Source organism: Schistocerca americana, chromosome 10, assembly GCF_021461395.2.
Source record: "Schistocerca americana isolate TAMUIC-IGC-003095 chromosome 10, iqSchAmer2.1, whole genome shotgun sequence".
NCBI lineage: Eukaryota > Metazoa > Arthropoda > Insecta > Orthoptera > Acrididae > Schistocerca > Schistocerca americana.
Window position 1 is genome coordinate 171,716,789 of NC_060128.1, and position 16,925 is coordinate 171,733,713.

At 39.9% G+C, this 16,925-nt stretch overlaps 1 protein-coding gene across 1 annotated transcript in view; it reads left to right on the top strand.

Moving 5' to 3' along the window:
- The window catches only part of LOC124552496 (aprataxin and PNK-like factor), a 77,446-nt gene that overhangs the window by 47,788 nt on the left and 12,733 nt on the right, over positions 1-16,925 (top strand). The window contains exons 2-4 of the mRNA XM_047126779.1: positions 2,999-3,073; positions 3,191-4,068; positions 15,179-15,351. Coding sequence (XP_046982735.1) covers positions 2,999-3,073; positions 3,191-4,068; positions 15,179-15,351 — 1,126 coding nt within the window. The remainder of the gene's footprint in view (positions 1-2,998; positions 3,074-3,190; positions 4,069-15,178; positions 15,352-16,925) is intronic.

Below are 16,925 nucleotides of genomic sequence, written 5' to 3' on the forward strand. Positions count from 1 at the left end.
ATGTGGTAGTCTTGGCACACTCTTGACCCTGTAGATTCAGGATATTGAATTCCTTATGATTTATGAAATGGAACGTCCCCTCTGTCTAACTCCAACTACCATTCTACGTTCAAAGTCTGTTAATTCCCAATGTGCAGCCATAATCAGACTGGAAACCTTCTCATGTGAATCACCTAAGTATAAATGACAGTTCTGCCATGCACTGCCCTTTTATACCTTGTGGATGTGGTACTACTGTCGTCTGTATATGTGCACACCACTATCGCACATTTTCAGCTCAGTGTATAATCCCTTGTGCATAATTAATAGGAAGCTGTTTAAATGAGAAGATTAATAACACACAAGGGATGCAAATGGCATAATTTGAAACTCTTTAAATAAGAAGGCACCTCCTCGGATTTTTCTGAGATAACGGGTTTCACTCATGATGCCAGAAGAGGAGATGCTTGAATAAAGAAGTAACAGCACCAGCAGGATTCGTCTACTGGCAATAATGGCTGGAGAGATTGGTGACATGCTGATCATGTGTCTCTTAATCAGTAGATCACTCACCATACTGCCTCGTAGGCAACAGTTGGCTAGTCGGAACAGGTTTAGGGCCTAGTCCATTACTGTGATCATGTGTCTCTTAATCAGTAGATCACTCACCATACTGCCTCGTAGGCAACAGTTGGCTAGTCGGAACAGGTTTAGGGCCTAGTCCATTACTGGTGTTTGTTTTTAAATTAAAAGATTGGGCAGTTGAACAAATGGAAAACACAAGGTCTATGAAGTTGGATAATTGACACAGAGCAACAGAAGTAGCATGTTTCATTTATCTTTTCCATGTCCTATTTATTCTCCTATCTAAAGTGAGGACACTTGAAATGACACTTTATTAGATTGTTTTTGTTGCCTATATTACATATTTCCTGCAGTCAGTTGGTTATGTTTTTAATTGCGATGCAGCTGCTGCTTCTCCTCCTGCTAGTTCTACTAACATAATATTAAATTTTGTCCGAGCATATTTAATGTCATACACTGCTTGACAGTTGTCAAGGAACAGGGCCTTTGCTGAATAGGAATAATCACAGGCAATTATGGATGACATGGAACAGAGTACATATGTAATAGAGATGGAGTGATATATTTATAAAGAAGACTCGACATAAAGATCAATCTCAGACTATCAGTAATGAATATGTCCTCCTGTGACGCTAATCCACATTTTGCACCTGTTATTCATGATGGTTATCAAAATGTTGAGGAGCCCTTGGGGGATATTTTCCCACTTCTCTCTTGAGGTGATTTTCAGTTCTTGCACGGTTCTCGTTGAGAAATTTATCTGCTAAGAGCATCCGAGACATGCTATATAGGTTTTAGGATTGGGGAGTATGCAGGTCATCCCATACAATTCAATATCTTCACTATCCACTGCATCCGAGACCTCAGCAGTCTCATGTGGATGGGAATTCTCATCCATAAACAGAAAGTTACGACCTACCATACCGCTAAACAAATGAGCATGATCCATAATTATCTCCCTACAGTACTCCCATGCTGTAACGGTATCTCACGCAAAGATATGCAGCTGTATTCAACCATTGCACATAATGCCTACCCTCACCACAATGGTTAGGCCATACCAGTGACATTCATCAACAGTCTGTAGTGTGTAATGCATTCTCTCTCTCTCTCTCTCTCTCTCTCTCTCTCTCTCTCTCTCTCTCTCTCTCTCTCTCTCTACATTAACTGGTGGTGAGAATCACATGCCACAGTAAGCAGGAATCATAAGAGAACATCACTCTGGACCACTGATGCTAACCCCAACCAACATGCTCTAGATGCCAATAAACTCTTTCTCGGTGGTGTTGTGGTTGAAGCTGGTTGCATTTAACAGAGCTTCCAAGTGTACAAACCAGCCTGATTTAATCGCCGTGAAGTACCGGTTGGCAGGTCTGCAGCAATCTGCCTAGGAGTTAGATGTGTGATCCTTTTCGCCATGTATCCTTTTCGCTATGTATCGATCCTCGTGCACTAAGTTGATCCATCTACGACCACCAGCATGCATTCTCATAGCATTTTCACATTCAGTGGCCTTTTTTAATTGGAGATAATGCTTCTGGAACCACCCATTACTGTGGCCAGACTAACGACATTTTTATCGGCTTCAAGCCGTCCAGCTGCTCATCCACAGTCTTAAATGCTTAACTAATGTCTTGCAGAGATGTTATCTTACAACAGGAAATGTTACACTAATTGGTTCCACAACAGCCTTCGTCAAACACCATACTTGAACTGTAGAATGCATATAAAGCATTCGTGCACAGCCTTTGCTGCAATTTATTCATTCGCCCTCAGCTTTTCCTTTTACTATTATTGGTGAGGTTTTCTGAGCAATTGTCGCTTGTTCTTAGCAAGTGTCAGTTGTTCCTCAGCAACTATCAAGCAGTGCAGTATTGATTAAATGTTTTACTGGGTCAGTCTGACTCTGTTTCATTCACCCTTGGTGATGTTAGGATTCTGAGGACTGAACTGTGGTCTAAGGCATATTGTTTTGCTTGCGATTTCATCTCCTTCTGTGATTTTGGAAATGTAGGTTGTCGTTGATTCAATGTAAACTTACTCAGCTCTCTGAAACTGTCTACTTTTAACCTCACAGTTGTTGAGATGTGATATTATAGTGTTTGTGTAGACAGTTCTCCGGTGAAGATCGGGGACTGAGAAGGTGTGTGAAGGGGATGTGGCAGAAGAAAAGAGCCCAGCAGATGCTGTTGCTTTGTTTAGCATTTAGGTACACAACTTTCCTAATTACATTTCTTCTTTTCTGTTAAGGTTCTTTTGTGTTTAAGAATTTCTGTGACCCCTCTATGCATCCTATTACGATAATGATTGAAGAGTCCCTGTGCCTTAGACCACAGACTAATCCATCAAAAAACCAGTATTGATGAGGATGTAAACACCAACTGTGAAGTCTTAATTGTATGGTCGGTGTTTTATTTGTTACTTTTATTTGCAGTGCACTGATAAAAGAGTGTCCCGAACACATGCCCAGATTAAAGTTTCAGAGGATGGAAAAATTGAACTTACTTCTGTGAGTAAAGCACTGCATAATCCAGTTTGTCTTATTTAAACACTATGTTAATGTCTTTATTATTTGACAAATATGATAACTTGTGATGTTGCAATTTTTCATGATTTTATTTTTCAGACAAGCCTCAATCCATGTTATTACAACGATGAGAAAGTGATAACGAAATCTTCTTCTGTGGAGCTGAAGATAGGCGACAGATTTTCCTTTCTACCAGACAGCTACTGCTACTGTGTAAAAGTTAGTTCACCTAATGGTTCCCCATCTGAAGAAGGCACTTCTAGTAGTGACAATATAAATAATGGTGCCAAGACTGAGGAGAAGTCATTTAAAGTAGAAGAAACGGATGTGCCATCTATAAATGAAGAATCGTTGTGTACCATTACAGTTACACCTGCAGCTGATGATCCCGGTGGAAAAATGTCTGTGGCGCTTGCCGGTGTTAGTAGTACTGCGGACCTGAGTGGTGAATTGACAGATCCGGATGTACTGAGTGACAACACGAAGAATGGCCCTAGTGACGCATCTCCCGTGTCTGCTAGCAAGTATGTGCCAAAGTGGTTGTTAGCGGCAACCGAGCGGGCCAAGCGGAGGATAGAAGAGCTCTCTAGTGAAGAATCGGGCACCGAGAAGGTGCGTGGAGTGGCGGTGACGGAAGAGAAGAGCCCGGCACGGGACACCAATGCCAGTGTCGATAGGGACAGCGGGGTGGCGGACACGGGGGCTCATGAGGATGTGGCACCCACCTCGGCCATCCACCAGATGAGCGACGATGGTGATTCCGACGGGCCGGCCACGGAGAAGCCGTCGGAAGAGGAGCCTATACAGAGGCAGCCGTCACCGAGGCCAGTGAAGGATTTGGAACGAGTGAGTGGAGGCACAGAAGAGAAGCAGCAAAGTGGAGACGGGCAGGGTGCCACTTCCAACTACATTCGTGACCCTTCGCCTGTCCAAACCTCAGTTCGAGTCCCCTGCAAATATGGGAGTGCTTGTTACAGGTTTGCATTGAATAATAAATCACACTTTTGGCTTAAATCAGCTGATCACCCAGAACGAGCAAATACCTTGTTTATCCCAACCTATGTGTTGTCCCCCTCCCACCAAGAGGCCTGCTGACAGTAATAGGATTGTATTTACACCCACAATATTTTTTCCTAGATGGTAAGCGATATGTGCACCACATTTGGTTGAAGTATCTCTAGGCGTTGGCAGAGTGTTGTGTGCGTGTCACCTAATTCCCTCACCTACCCCTACCATAATCCCTATCCTCGGGAGTGCCAGGGATATCCTAATTCCACAATATTTTTATTTTCCAGTTGCTGTTGTTGTTCTTTTGATTGTGAGCCCAAAAACTGGGTTGATGCAACTCTCCACTCTAGTCTATCCTGTGCTAAGTCTGTACATTAAGGAATAGCTACTGTAACCTACAAACTTTTGAAACTGCTTATTGTATTCAAGCCTTGGACTTCCTCCTCAATATTTACCTCCCTCTCCCCCCCCCCCCCCCCCCCCACACACACTCTCTCTCTCTCTCTCTCTCTCTCTCTCTCTCTCTCTCTCTCTCTCTCTCTCTCTCTCATTATATATATATATATAAAAAACAAAGATGAGGTGACTTACCGAACAAAAGCGCTGGCAGGTCGATAGACACACAAACAAACACAAACACACACACAAAATTCAAGCTTTTGCAACAAACTGTTGCCTCATCAGGAAAGAGGGAAGGAGAGGGGAAGACGAAAGGAAGTGGGTTTTAAGGGAGAGGGTAAGGAGTCATTCCAATCCCGGGAGCGGAAAGACTTACCTTAGGGGGAAAAAAGGACAGGTATACACTCGCACACACGCACATATCCATCCACACATACAGACACAAGCAGACATATTTAAATATGTCTGCTTGTGTCTGTATGTGTGGATGGATATGTGCGTGTGTGCGAGTGTATACCTGTCCTTTTTTCCCCCTAAGGTAAGTCTTTCTGCTCCCGGGATTGGAATGACTCCTTACCCTCTCCCTTAAAACCCACTTCCTTTCGTCTTCCCCTCTCCTTCCCTCTTTCCTGATGAGGCAACAGTTTGTTGCGAAAGCTTGAATTTTGTGTGTGTGTTTGTGTTTGTTTGTGTGTCTATCGACCTGCCAGCGCTTTTGTTCGGTAAGTCACCTCATCTTTGTTTTTTATATATATTTTTTCCCACGTGGAATGTTTCCTTCCATTATATATATATATATATATATATATATATATATATATATATATATATATATATATATCCCTCCCCCCCCCCCCCCCGCCCCCTCAGTTGCCAAACTGATGATTCCTTGAGGCCTCAGGATGTATCCAATCAATTACCCCCTTCATTTAGTCAAGTTGTACCACAAATTTCTTTGTCCTTGCTTGCTATATGCGTGACTTAAGCTTAAGCATTCTCCTCTAGTAGCACCTAATTTTGAAAACTTCTGTTCTCTTCTCATCCGAAGTGTTTATCTACATGCACATCTGCACCTACATCTATAGTCTGCAAATCACCGTGAGATGCGTGGCAGAGGGTATGTCCCATTGTACCAGTTATTATGGTTTCTTCCTGTTCCTTTCAGGTATGGAGCATGGGAAGAATGATTGTTTGAATGTCTCTGTGCGTGCACAAATTATTCTAATCTTATCCTCACGATCCCTGAGTGAGCGATACATAGGGAGTTATAGTATGTCCCTAGCGTAATCATTTAAATCTGGTTCTTTGAAATTTTGTTAATAGACTTTCTCAGATTAGTTTACATCTGTTTTCAAGAATCTGCCATTTCTGTTCCTTCAGGATCTGCCACACTCTCCAATGGATAGAACAAAACTGTGACCATTCACCTTCTCTGTATGCGTTCTGTATTCCCTGTTAGTCCCGTCTGGTACGGGTTCCACACAATTGAGCAATACTCTAGAACTGGTCCCGCAAGTGATTTGTAAGCAATCTCCTGTGTAGATTGATTGCACTTCCCCAGTAATCTACCAATAAACCTAAGTCTACCACCTGCTTTACCCGTAACTGAACCTGTATGATAATTCTATTTCATGTCCCTACAAAGCGTTACATCGAGATATTTGTTTGGCTGATTCCAACAGTGACTCATTGATATTCCGGTCATAGGATACTACATTTTTTTTCATTTTGTGGAGTGCAAAATTTTCATTTCTGAACATTTAAAGCAAGTTTCCAATCTCTGTACCATGTTGAAATCGTATCAAGATCTGACTGAAAACCTATGGATCTTCTTTCAAATAGTACTTCATTATAGATAACTGCATCATCTGCAAAAAGCCTGATTTTACTATTAATGTTGTCTGCTAGGTCATTAATGTACAAAATGAACAGCAAGGGTTCCAGCACACTTTCCTGTGGCACACCCGAAGGTACTTCTGCATCTAACGATGACTCTCCATCCAAGATAACATGTTGCGTCCTCCCTACTAAGAGATCCTCAATCCAGAGCCTTAACATATGACCAGAATTTCATTGGCTACTGTGAAAGATCGCTTGACAATATTCTGCTATGGCAGTCATTGAAGGCATCACACATTGCTCTCTGACAGCCAAATGCGTTTCATTCAGCTTCTCTCTATCTACAGCCCCACGCTTTGTATTACACCTATTATGCAGTGATCTCTGTTTCTTTAGAAGTTTCTTTACAGTTACTGTAAACTATGGAGGTCCCACCCATTATGAACTGCTCTACTGGGTACATTTCTATCCGGTGCATGGTCAACTATTCTTTTAAACTTCAGCCAGAGTTCCTCTACATGCTCCTGCCATGTGCTGAAAGTTTCAAGTTCCTCATTGAGATACGACACTAATAAGTTTTTATCTAGTTTACTGAACATATATATCTTTCTGCTTGTTATAGTTGTCCTTTGTACTTTGGCAATCATTGTTGCCACAATCGAGTCATGGTCACTGTTACCAGTTCCAGTGTGGACATCCTCAAAGAGGTCAGGTCTATTTGTAGCCATTAGATCCAATATATTTCCATCATGAGTGAGATTCATAACTATCTGCTCTAGGTAGTTTTCAGAGAATGCATTTAGTAAAGTTTCACAGCATATCCTATCGCACCCACCACTAACAAAACTGCAATTTTCCCAAGTAATTGTCGGATAATTAACATCTCCACCAATGATCACAGTATGATTCGGGAACTTACATGCAAGAGAACTGAGGTTTCTTCTAAAGTTTTTGGCTATGTCAAAAGATGAGTCCGGTGGGCGATAGAAGGATCCAATATAATTTTATGCCCACCTCTGGTACTAAGTCATACCCAAACAATCTCACATGCAGCTTAAGTTTCTACCTCTGTGCATTTGAGTTTCTTGTCTACTGCAACAAATACATTTCACATTTGCCTATCCTTTCAATGTACACTTAAATTTTCCCCGAAAATCGAACTGCTATCAATTTATCATCTACCTTTCATTTCCATACAGGACTGCACTTCTGACAGATACCTTCTGAATTGAATTTGCAATACTTAATTTTACATTTGACAACAGCAAATTTGTCTTTTGCCAAATTTGGTTCTTGCTATTGCCAGTCTGCATTTTATATCTCCTCTTCTGTTGCTATCATGACTTTTAAGGGGCAGTCATATGAAAATGAGACACATGGGAAAAAAGTAAGTAAACTGTTTGTTATTTCAAAAATAATCACCATAAATGTTAATTTACTTATCCTGCTGTGAGACAAGATGGTCAGTGCCTTCATGGAAAGATGCTTGTGGTTGTCCATAGAACCACAATTGTACCCAGGCATACACTCTTTGTCTGAAGCAAACTGGCAACAACAAATGTCTTTCTTCATGGCTCCAAAATGTGGAAATCAAATGGGGAGAGATTGGGACTGTATGATGTGTAAGTGCTTCCCACATGGTAGGCAGGCCCACGTGTTGCCGAGGTCATTTAGACTACGCTTCAGGAGTTGTGCTGGGAAGCTCTTACACAGCCTCCTTACAGTCTCGACCTCTTCCCAAGCAATTTCCTTATTTTTGGAGCCCTGAAGAACAACATTTGTGGTTGTCAATTTGTTTTGGATGAAAAGATGCACACCTAAGGACAATCGTGATTCCATATGCAACAGCAAACATTTTTCCGTGAAGGTATTGATTATTTTGTGTCACAGTGGGATAAATGAGTTAACAGTTATGGCAATTACTTTTGAAATATTAAAAGTTTACTTTCTTTTTGGGGTTTGAAACATTAATCAGTTAAAACAGAACCCTTATAGGGTCACTTTGTTGTCTGTCTGTCTGTCTGTCTGACTGACTGACTGTTAAAAACTTATTTCCTTAGGAACAGGTAGCCGAATCAAGCTAAAATTTGTGTCACATACTAAAGTCTATAGTCTCTTGCTGGTCTAAATGATTTGAGCATCTAAGTCAATGCAATCAAAAGATATGGCCATTTCTGTCATATATTTTGATACTCCCACACTTACTCATTAAAACCTATAGGATACTCCCTTTGATCTAGAATCATAAAATTTGGGAGAAGTGAAGTTCCACTGTACAAGTAAAGGAAAAAAATCTGAATGTTGTTAATTTGTAATTACATCACATCAAAAAATTTGTTTTTTGTCATTTGTTATCCAACTTCAAACTTCAAACATTCTCAAAAGCCTTGTAATTCCTGGGACTGATATCTTTTCGGTATCGGATAACAGGCAATAATCATTGAGATTCTAAATTCCCAAAATGGGTCGGGTGTCTATATACATGATTAAGTTTCTACAGAACATTCAGAGTGCAAGTCCTACTTGCACCTGGCCAATTTTTTCCTCTGTCTCATTTTCCTTTGACTGTCCCAGATAGCAAAACTCATCTAATATCTTTAATATCTCATTACCTGATTTATTCTGACTACATTCCATTACTCTTGTTTGCTTTTGTTGATATCCATCTTATAATCTTTTGGTGTGCTGAAGTTTCTCCATTAGGCCTGACTTTAGTACTTGTATCATCAGCAAAGAGAACTATTTTGACTTCTAGGATATACTGTTTGCTATCTGGAGAAACCCTAAGATTAAAACATGGCTAGCATCACTAGGCATTGAGTTGGGAAGCCAGAGATAGGTATACCTTGGGAAGATTTTGTTTCTTTTCTATTTGATGTGAAATTGTTCCAGGTGATCAGCAAGTATATCCCTATAGTAAGTGTGAATACCAGAAATAAACAATAACTGTTTGCAACATACCACAGCGTTGTCTGTGAAGTTGAGATGAACAAATTGATGTAGGAGTATTGAGCCGAGAAAAAACTTCAAACGGGTTTACAAAAACTGATGAAGCTAGAGCGCACGTGTGCCACATGAGATTGTTTGCTAATTTTTTATGTATTAAATATCCCCTTGTTCATGCACTTACAAAATATGAAATTGGCATTTGTTCAAAATTTATCTCAAAACACTGTGAATTTTAACAGCATAGAATTAACAGTAAAATCAGTCTATTTGTCTGGCCTTCTTACTGTGAGACTACTTTGCCTGTAAGGGTTAAAATTAAACTGAGTAGTAAAAATAATTAGATTGTGCACAACATTTACAAAAGCCTTTTTTTCTTTTATTACCTTCACAAGAAAGTTTAAGTTAATAATGTTAATAAAACAGCTAACAAAGCTGATAGTGTAAGAGTGCAAGAGAATATTGAAAATCTAGTATAGTGCCCATGTGCTATAGCTTAGACAAATTGTGTAGGCCAATTTAAGACTTATACAAATGAAATGACACAACTACAGAAACTTTACTGGTCTCATATAGATATGATTTTATGCATATAGACTGAAGGGGGAATTTAAAGTAGACTGGGACGGCAGTGAGAATTTAGATCAAGGAGGGAGCACGCCAGTGTAATCCATGCAATTGTGTGACCACTGCGCCGAGGTGACTTAGTGGCTAGCGCACCTGCCTAGTAAGCAGGAGACCAGGGTTTGATTCCTGGTTTCAGTACAAATTTTCACTCGCAACTTCAGTCTATATACATAAAATCAATTTGAGACTGTTTCCCAGCTCGATAGACCACAAATGTCCCATATCAAATTGTTTGTCTCATACACCACTGTGATACATTGAAACTGTTATCATTTACACTCTCTTTAAGCTCACCAGGCAAAATATTCGTAAATACTGAGAGACATGACACTAATACAATGTAACATTCGATCTAGACAGAGTAGTGGCCTCAGTTTGGTGAGGAAGAGAATCCACAATTATCTTTGGGTATGCCATCATCAGCTAAAGCCCCTCATTAATGATTAGATGCAGTAGAACTACCAGATCGTGAGTATATTGATTTGCTATGTTTCACCCACTGTCCCAGATATTTTCTATAGGTTTCAGGTCAATTGATTCACAGGCCCAGTCAAGGTGCAATAGGGTGACCGAGTCTCAGTGAGGGACACTCCATGGTATACAGTCACTGGGAAGAAAGTTCTAAGGAGACATCACTGCAGAATAGGTGTATAACAAAGCATAGGGCTATAGATAGAGAGATGGTGAATGAACCCCTTTTGGCTGCGTGATGCCTTCAATGACTACTGTAGCATAATATTGTCAAGAGATCTGTCACAATACCCAAAGAAATTCTGCTCATATGTAAAGGCTGTTAATGGCACCAAAGATAGGGTCCAGTCCTTAGTGAATGAGGCAGGAACTGGAACTGAAGGTAACACAGTGAAAGCTGAAATGCTTAACTCCTTTTTTCAAATGTTCATTTACAAGGGAAAACCTAGTAGAATTGCCCCAGCTTAATCCTCAAACCAGTGAAAAGATGAATGAAGTAAGTTTTAGTGTCGGTGGTGTGGAGAAATAGCTGAAATCGTTAAAACTGAACAAAGCTCCATAGCCCAATGGAATCCATTTCAGATTTTATACTGAATTTGGAGTCAAGTTAGCCCTTCTAACCAGCTTTCTATGATGACTGTAGGAATATACTGTAACCCCTACACTCATTCACACCAGGATCATGAGAAAAAGATTAGATTAATTACAGCACACAAAGAGGCATTTAGACAATCATTATTCCTATGCTTAATACTAGAATGGAATGGGAAGAAGCCAGAATAACTGGTACAATGGGACTTACTCTCTATTGTGGACTTCACAGTGGTTTTTCAGAGTGTAGATGTAGATACAGACGTAGATTTAACTAAGAGAGAGAGAGAGAGAGAGAGAGAGAGAGAGAGAGAGAGAGAGAGTGTGTGAGTGCGAGTGTGGGTGCGTGCGTGCAAGCCTGTGAACATTGCTGTTGTGATCTAGGAAAACAGGAGTGTCTACAACATACTTGTAATGAAGATGTAGAATAAAAGTCCAGATGTGGCCGTTGAGAATGCTGAATAAACATCTCTGTTAATGGTGATCTGAATGAGTAGGTCTGAGTCATGGCATGAAAAGCATCTCCAAAACATAATGGAACCACTTCCAGGAAAAATATTCCCAAAACATCTCAGAACCACCTCCAGGCAAAACATCCAAAACATCACAGAATCACCTCCAGCCCGAACTACACTCTTTGCACACTACAGGTTAATCACCTCATTGGGCTGTCTGTGCACTCTTTTAAAACAACCACAATTGGCACACTTAACTTTGTGACTCGATTTCATCTTGTACACATGTGGCTGTTACTCATTTACTATGCTGTAGAATTCTCAATGTGCACAGATTCTTTGTGCTGCTGTACGATCGTATCTACTGAAAGAATCAGGCTGGACACAAGACTTGGAATTCTGAGAGTAGTTATATTTTCTGAGACAATTTACTCAGCCAGACATTACAGACTTCACCTCTGGAAACTGAACTGATACTGCCACTGATGTGGCATCGACTGCATCTCTTAAATAAAATTAAAGTAATGCTTTACAAATGTTTATATTTTTTATTTCATATTTTTCATGAAGATACAATTACAGTAAGTATTTTGGATAAGTGGCAGCATTGGTCATAAATATTGAAATCCTTTATTTTACAGATCAAATTCGGTCACTGGATGACCATCTTCAGTGCAAACTATTTGGACCTTGTGCACATGATTCCCAATGGAATTAGACATCAAAAAAATTACAGTATCAATAATTAATGAATTTTGAGATGATGAAATCATTGACAGTTTCCAAAGTTCTTTGCAGGATGATAATTTCGTGTATGCATTGATGTTGTGATGCTTGATTACATAAAATTAAGTACAATAATGACAGGTATAAAAATATAAATTACAGTAATTTCACTACAAACGAAACATTGCCAACATATTCTCTGCTATTTTACAATGAGTACTTTTTACTGGACCAAACATTTTTATTCACAAAGGTCATTATATATTGAGTCTCCAGTTTATTCATGTTCTGACAGAGACATTTTGCAGTTGGATGCTTTCATGAATATTTCATCATTTGCATCACTAAATAGTTTAATTACAATTTTTATGAGTATAGGCATTCTACTGTGAAGTATACATATGTATGAGGCATGCCTTTTAAGTAAGAACCACTTTGAAATAAAAATAAAACAAGTAGAGTTTTCTCAGTAATTTTATTTTTGCTTGAAAGCCTGTACTGTAATCTACTTGTCAACACAATTCCCACCAATATTAAGGCACTTATTGTAGCATAAAACCAACTTTTGAATGCCATCCTTGTAGAAATCTGCTGCCTGATGTGGCAGCAATTGAATTAAGTGCGCTTCTAGACACTTGAAAAAGCTCATCACGTATCATCGAAACCATAAAGCATTTGATATCTCTCACTTTTTCATCAACTTTGTGCACCAAATTGTCAGTAATGATTGAAGGTCACCCAGTTTGTTCCTCATTGTGCTGATTTATACAGACATTTTTAAAAGCTCTCACTCATATCCATACCATCTCATCACTCATAATGTTTTCTCCACATTCACCACTGATCTGATGAATTTCAGCCACTTTAAGCCTTTAGCACTAAGAAAACAAATCACAGCACGTATTTCATAGTTGGCAGGATTCTCAACCAGAGGATGCACTTCATACACTACTAACAAACGTAAACACACTAAATATTGATCAGAATTATGTAGAAAAGTAGATTAAAGTACAGGCTCTCATGTAAAAATAAAATTGCTAGCAAAAGTCTACTTGTTTCACTTTTATGTCAAAATGGTACTTACTTAAAAAGCACACCTCATGCATGAAAATAAAAGTTATCTCCTACGAGTAATCAAAATACACGATTCAGGTATTGTAATCTGCAATTGCAAGGGGCATTGATAGATTAGTTTTGTGCGACCACATTCAGCTACATTTCTACTCGACGGCGTACATCATTTTAGAAGGTGCAAAACTGTGATTTGTCAGACTGTTGTGTGTGCCTCCAGTTATCTGTTGTCCTAGTTTCTGTGTCATTGTTTGGCCCACTGAATACCACATTCACCAATATCAATAATTGCTGTCGGGTCTGAAACCAGTGAGAAGAGTCTGTGGTACATGGATTCAGGAAGGACCTTAAGGGTATATGTGCAAGCTTTTATGACAGCACTTACAGTCCCACGGTAGAATCCTTTGAAGGAGGATTTCACTTTTTGCAATAGGAAACAGCCTGCTGGTGTCAAATTGAGACTGCCGTTTATCATCAGGTAATCGGTGATCTCGGAGCAGGTGAGGCTGGGTGCATTCTCGTGTCGTAATGTCCGATTTCCAGCAATAGCTGGCCTCACTTGATTGACCCTTCTCTTCAGTCTTCTTAGCACTTCCAGATAAAAAGCAATATTCGGGTATAAATTCGTAGTCGACCACATCTCGATGTTGAAGGAAACGAGGAGGATGGCTTTCACTGTGGGTTTGCTCATTTAGGCATTTTTGGACAAGGTGACTCTGCAGTGTACCACTCAGAACTTAGGCACATTGTTTCTGGATTGTATTCGAATATCCAAGTTTTGTCTCCGATGATGACGGTGCCAAAAAAGCTGTAGTCTTCTTCAACATGTTGCAGAAGATCTTCACCAGCAGACACTCGCCTCTGCTTTCAGTTGCTCGTCAATATCCTCAGTATAGGTTTAGTGCATATATTGTGCATTGCCAAATCGTCACTCGTAATGATGTGCAGTGTCATCTTATCAATGCCAGTTGCATCTGCAGACACGTGTAAATGTAATGGACAGTCTGAATTCGACACTTCGTACGTGCGTTGCACGTTGTCATTGGTTCTTAACATCAGCAGCAGTCCAGTGTAGGGCTCACTCTCCACACTTTTCAGCCCCCTTTGAAAAGCTTGTGTCACTTAAAAACTGCAGTTTGTGACACACATTCGTCATCGAACACTTAGTGAATCACGACTAATGTCCCCGTACCCGGTTTTCCCAGTCTGAGACAAAATTTGATGGCGTACCGCTGTTTGACCATTCTCTGCATTTTGCACGTGCAACGAGTCACTCGACAGAGTTCCACTAAAAAACACAATCTCGCCAAACGAACGCTGACGGGTGACTGGCACTTCGGGCAAGTTGAAGGTCCACCTCAGCCCCCTCCCACCATCGAGCATCCGTGGTGCGTGCACAGTGTGACTTACAGTCACGTCAGGAAAATTTTGTTCCCGATACTTTTATTGCAGACACTGTATCTGGTGGAGGGTCACACAACCCCCCTGGTACCAGTTCTACAGCACTTCAAAGCGACCATTGTGCTCTTTTACAGCGTAACTAATACGATCTCTCACGTATTCTCGGCACAATTGGTTAATAGTGTGCTTCCGTGGGTTCTGCTGAGTCATTATTTCCATTTTGTGCACAATATGAACTTAGCTATAAGTAATTGTGTGAGACCAACAACAGTTCACACTCTGATTGAAATCCAGGTAGCAAGTGCACGTAACAGCAAAACTCACACCACCTGAAGAGAATGGTCGGGCCAGAAGACCTGGACACGCACTATTAAGGGAGACTAATAGTTTGTCCTGTGAGCTTGTAACATATCTATGTGTGTGTGTGTGTGTTAATTTTGTCAATTTTGTTGTTGTTAGCATGCAGTTTGAAACCTAGAACTGTATCTTCTTGCAGGCTGTTTATAAGTTTTCCGTCATCTTAGGAGACTGAGAGATCTGTATCATTCTTTAGGAAAAACCCTCAGCATTTCGCCGAGTTCAGCCACCCTGGCGATCCTGATTATAAAGATGACCGGCCAGAATGTCGTTATGGAACAGAATGCTACACAAAAAATCCACTCCACAGACAGACCTACAAGCACACAAAGAAGCCACCAAAGAAGAGGCAGAGGGTGAAGAAAGGCGGTGAGTCCTATAGCTTACTTTCAAATTTCCCGCTCTACACTCTAATGTCTCTCTCTCTCTCTCGTTCCCTGCTTGCTTCTGTTTGAGCAAGGCTTGCATGAAAAGTAAGAACTGTTTTGGAAAAGGCCATAAAAAGCATTTTTTTCCAAACCAAAAGTTATTTTTACAAGAAAGAGCATTTATTAAAGTATTTTTCTATGTAGCTACCACCATTGTTCAGACATTTGTCATATTGGGAAACCAACTTTGCTATGCCCTCTTTGTAGGAAGTAGTCATTAGTTAAGGTAGCCACTGATGAATTCCATTATCACTGTCAGAGAACCTTCTTCCAAAATCACACTTCAAGTTCAAGAAAAAGTGGGAGTCAGAAAGTGCAAGATTGGGGCTGTACAGGAAGTGCTCAAACTGCTCCCAACCGAATTGTTGAATATGATTTTGAGTGATCCTCTGCAAAATGGGTCCTTCTGTTGTCATGAAGCAACAAAGTGCCTTGACTGAGCATTCCACGCCTTTTGTTTTGAATTATGTGCTAAAGTTTCATCAGTGTTTCACAGTATTGTACCATATTGACGCTTCACCTCTGGGAAGGAACTCTAAACAGAACCCCCAGCGTGTCACAGACCACAGTGTACATGATTTTTTGTGCTGACAATGTTATTTTGAAATTATTATTATTATTCTTTCCTGTCTCAGACGTTATGTCTGGTTAAAAATGGAAAGTGACGCGGACCTTCATCAGGCGTGACTTCCTTTTAACTATATGATATATGTTACACTGCATTTAGGAACTTTCGGGTAATTGAACATGTATCAATAATTACAGATTTCTGTAGTTGTATATATACGTTTGGATGTAGCTGTATTGCGTTGATGTACTGGTGGATATTGTGTGGTATGACTCCTGTAGTTGATAGTATAATTGGTATGATGTCAACTTTATCCTGATGCCACATGTCTTTGACTTCCTCAGCCAGTTGGATGTATTTTTCAATTTTTTCTCCTGTTTTCTTATGTATATTTGTTGTATTGGGTATGGATATTTCGATTAGTTGTGTTAATTTCTTCTTTTTATTGGTGAGTATGATGTCAGGTTTGTTATGTGGTGTTTTATCTGTTATAATGGTTCTGTTCCAGTATAATTTGTATTCATCATTCTCCAGTACATTTTGTGGTGCCTACTTGTATGTGGGAACATGTTGTTTTATTAGTTTATGTTGTATGGCAAGTTGTTGATGTATTATTTTTGCTACATTGTCGTGTCTTCTGGGGTATTCTGTATTTGCTAGTATTGTTCATCCGCTTGTGATGTGATCTACTGTTTCTATTTGTTGTTTGCAAAGTCTGCATTTATCTGTTGTAGTATTGGGATCTTTAATAATATGCTTGCTGTAATATCTGGTGTTTATTGTTTGATCCTGTATTGCAATCATGAATCCTTCTGTCACACTGTATGTATTGCCTTTTCTTAGCCATGTGTTGGATGCGTCTTGATCGATGTGTGGCTGTGTTAGATGATACGGGTGATTGCCATGTAGTGTTTTCTTTTTCCAATTTGCTTTCTTCATGTCTGTTG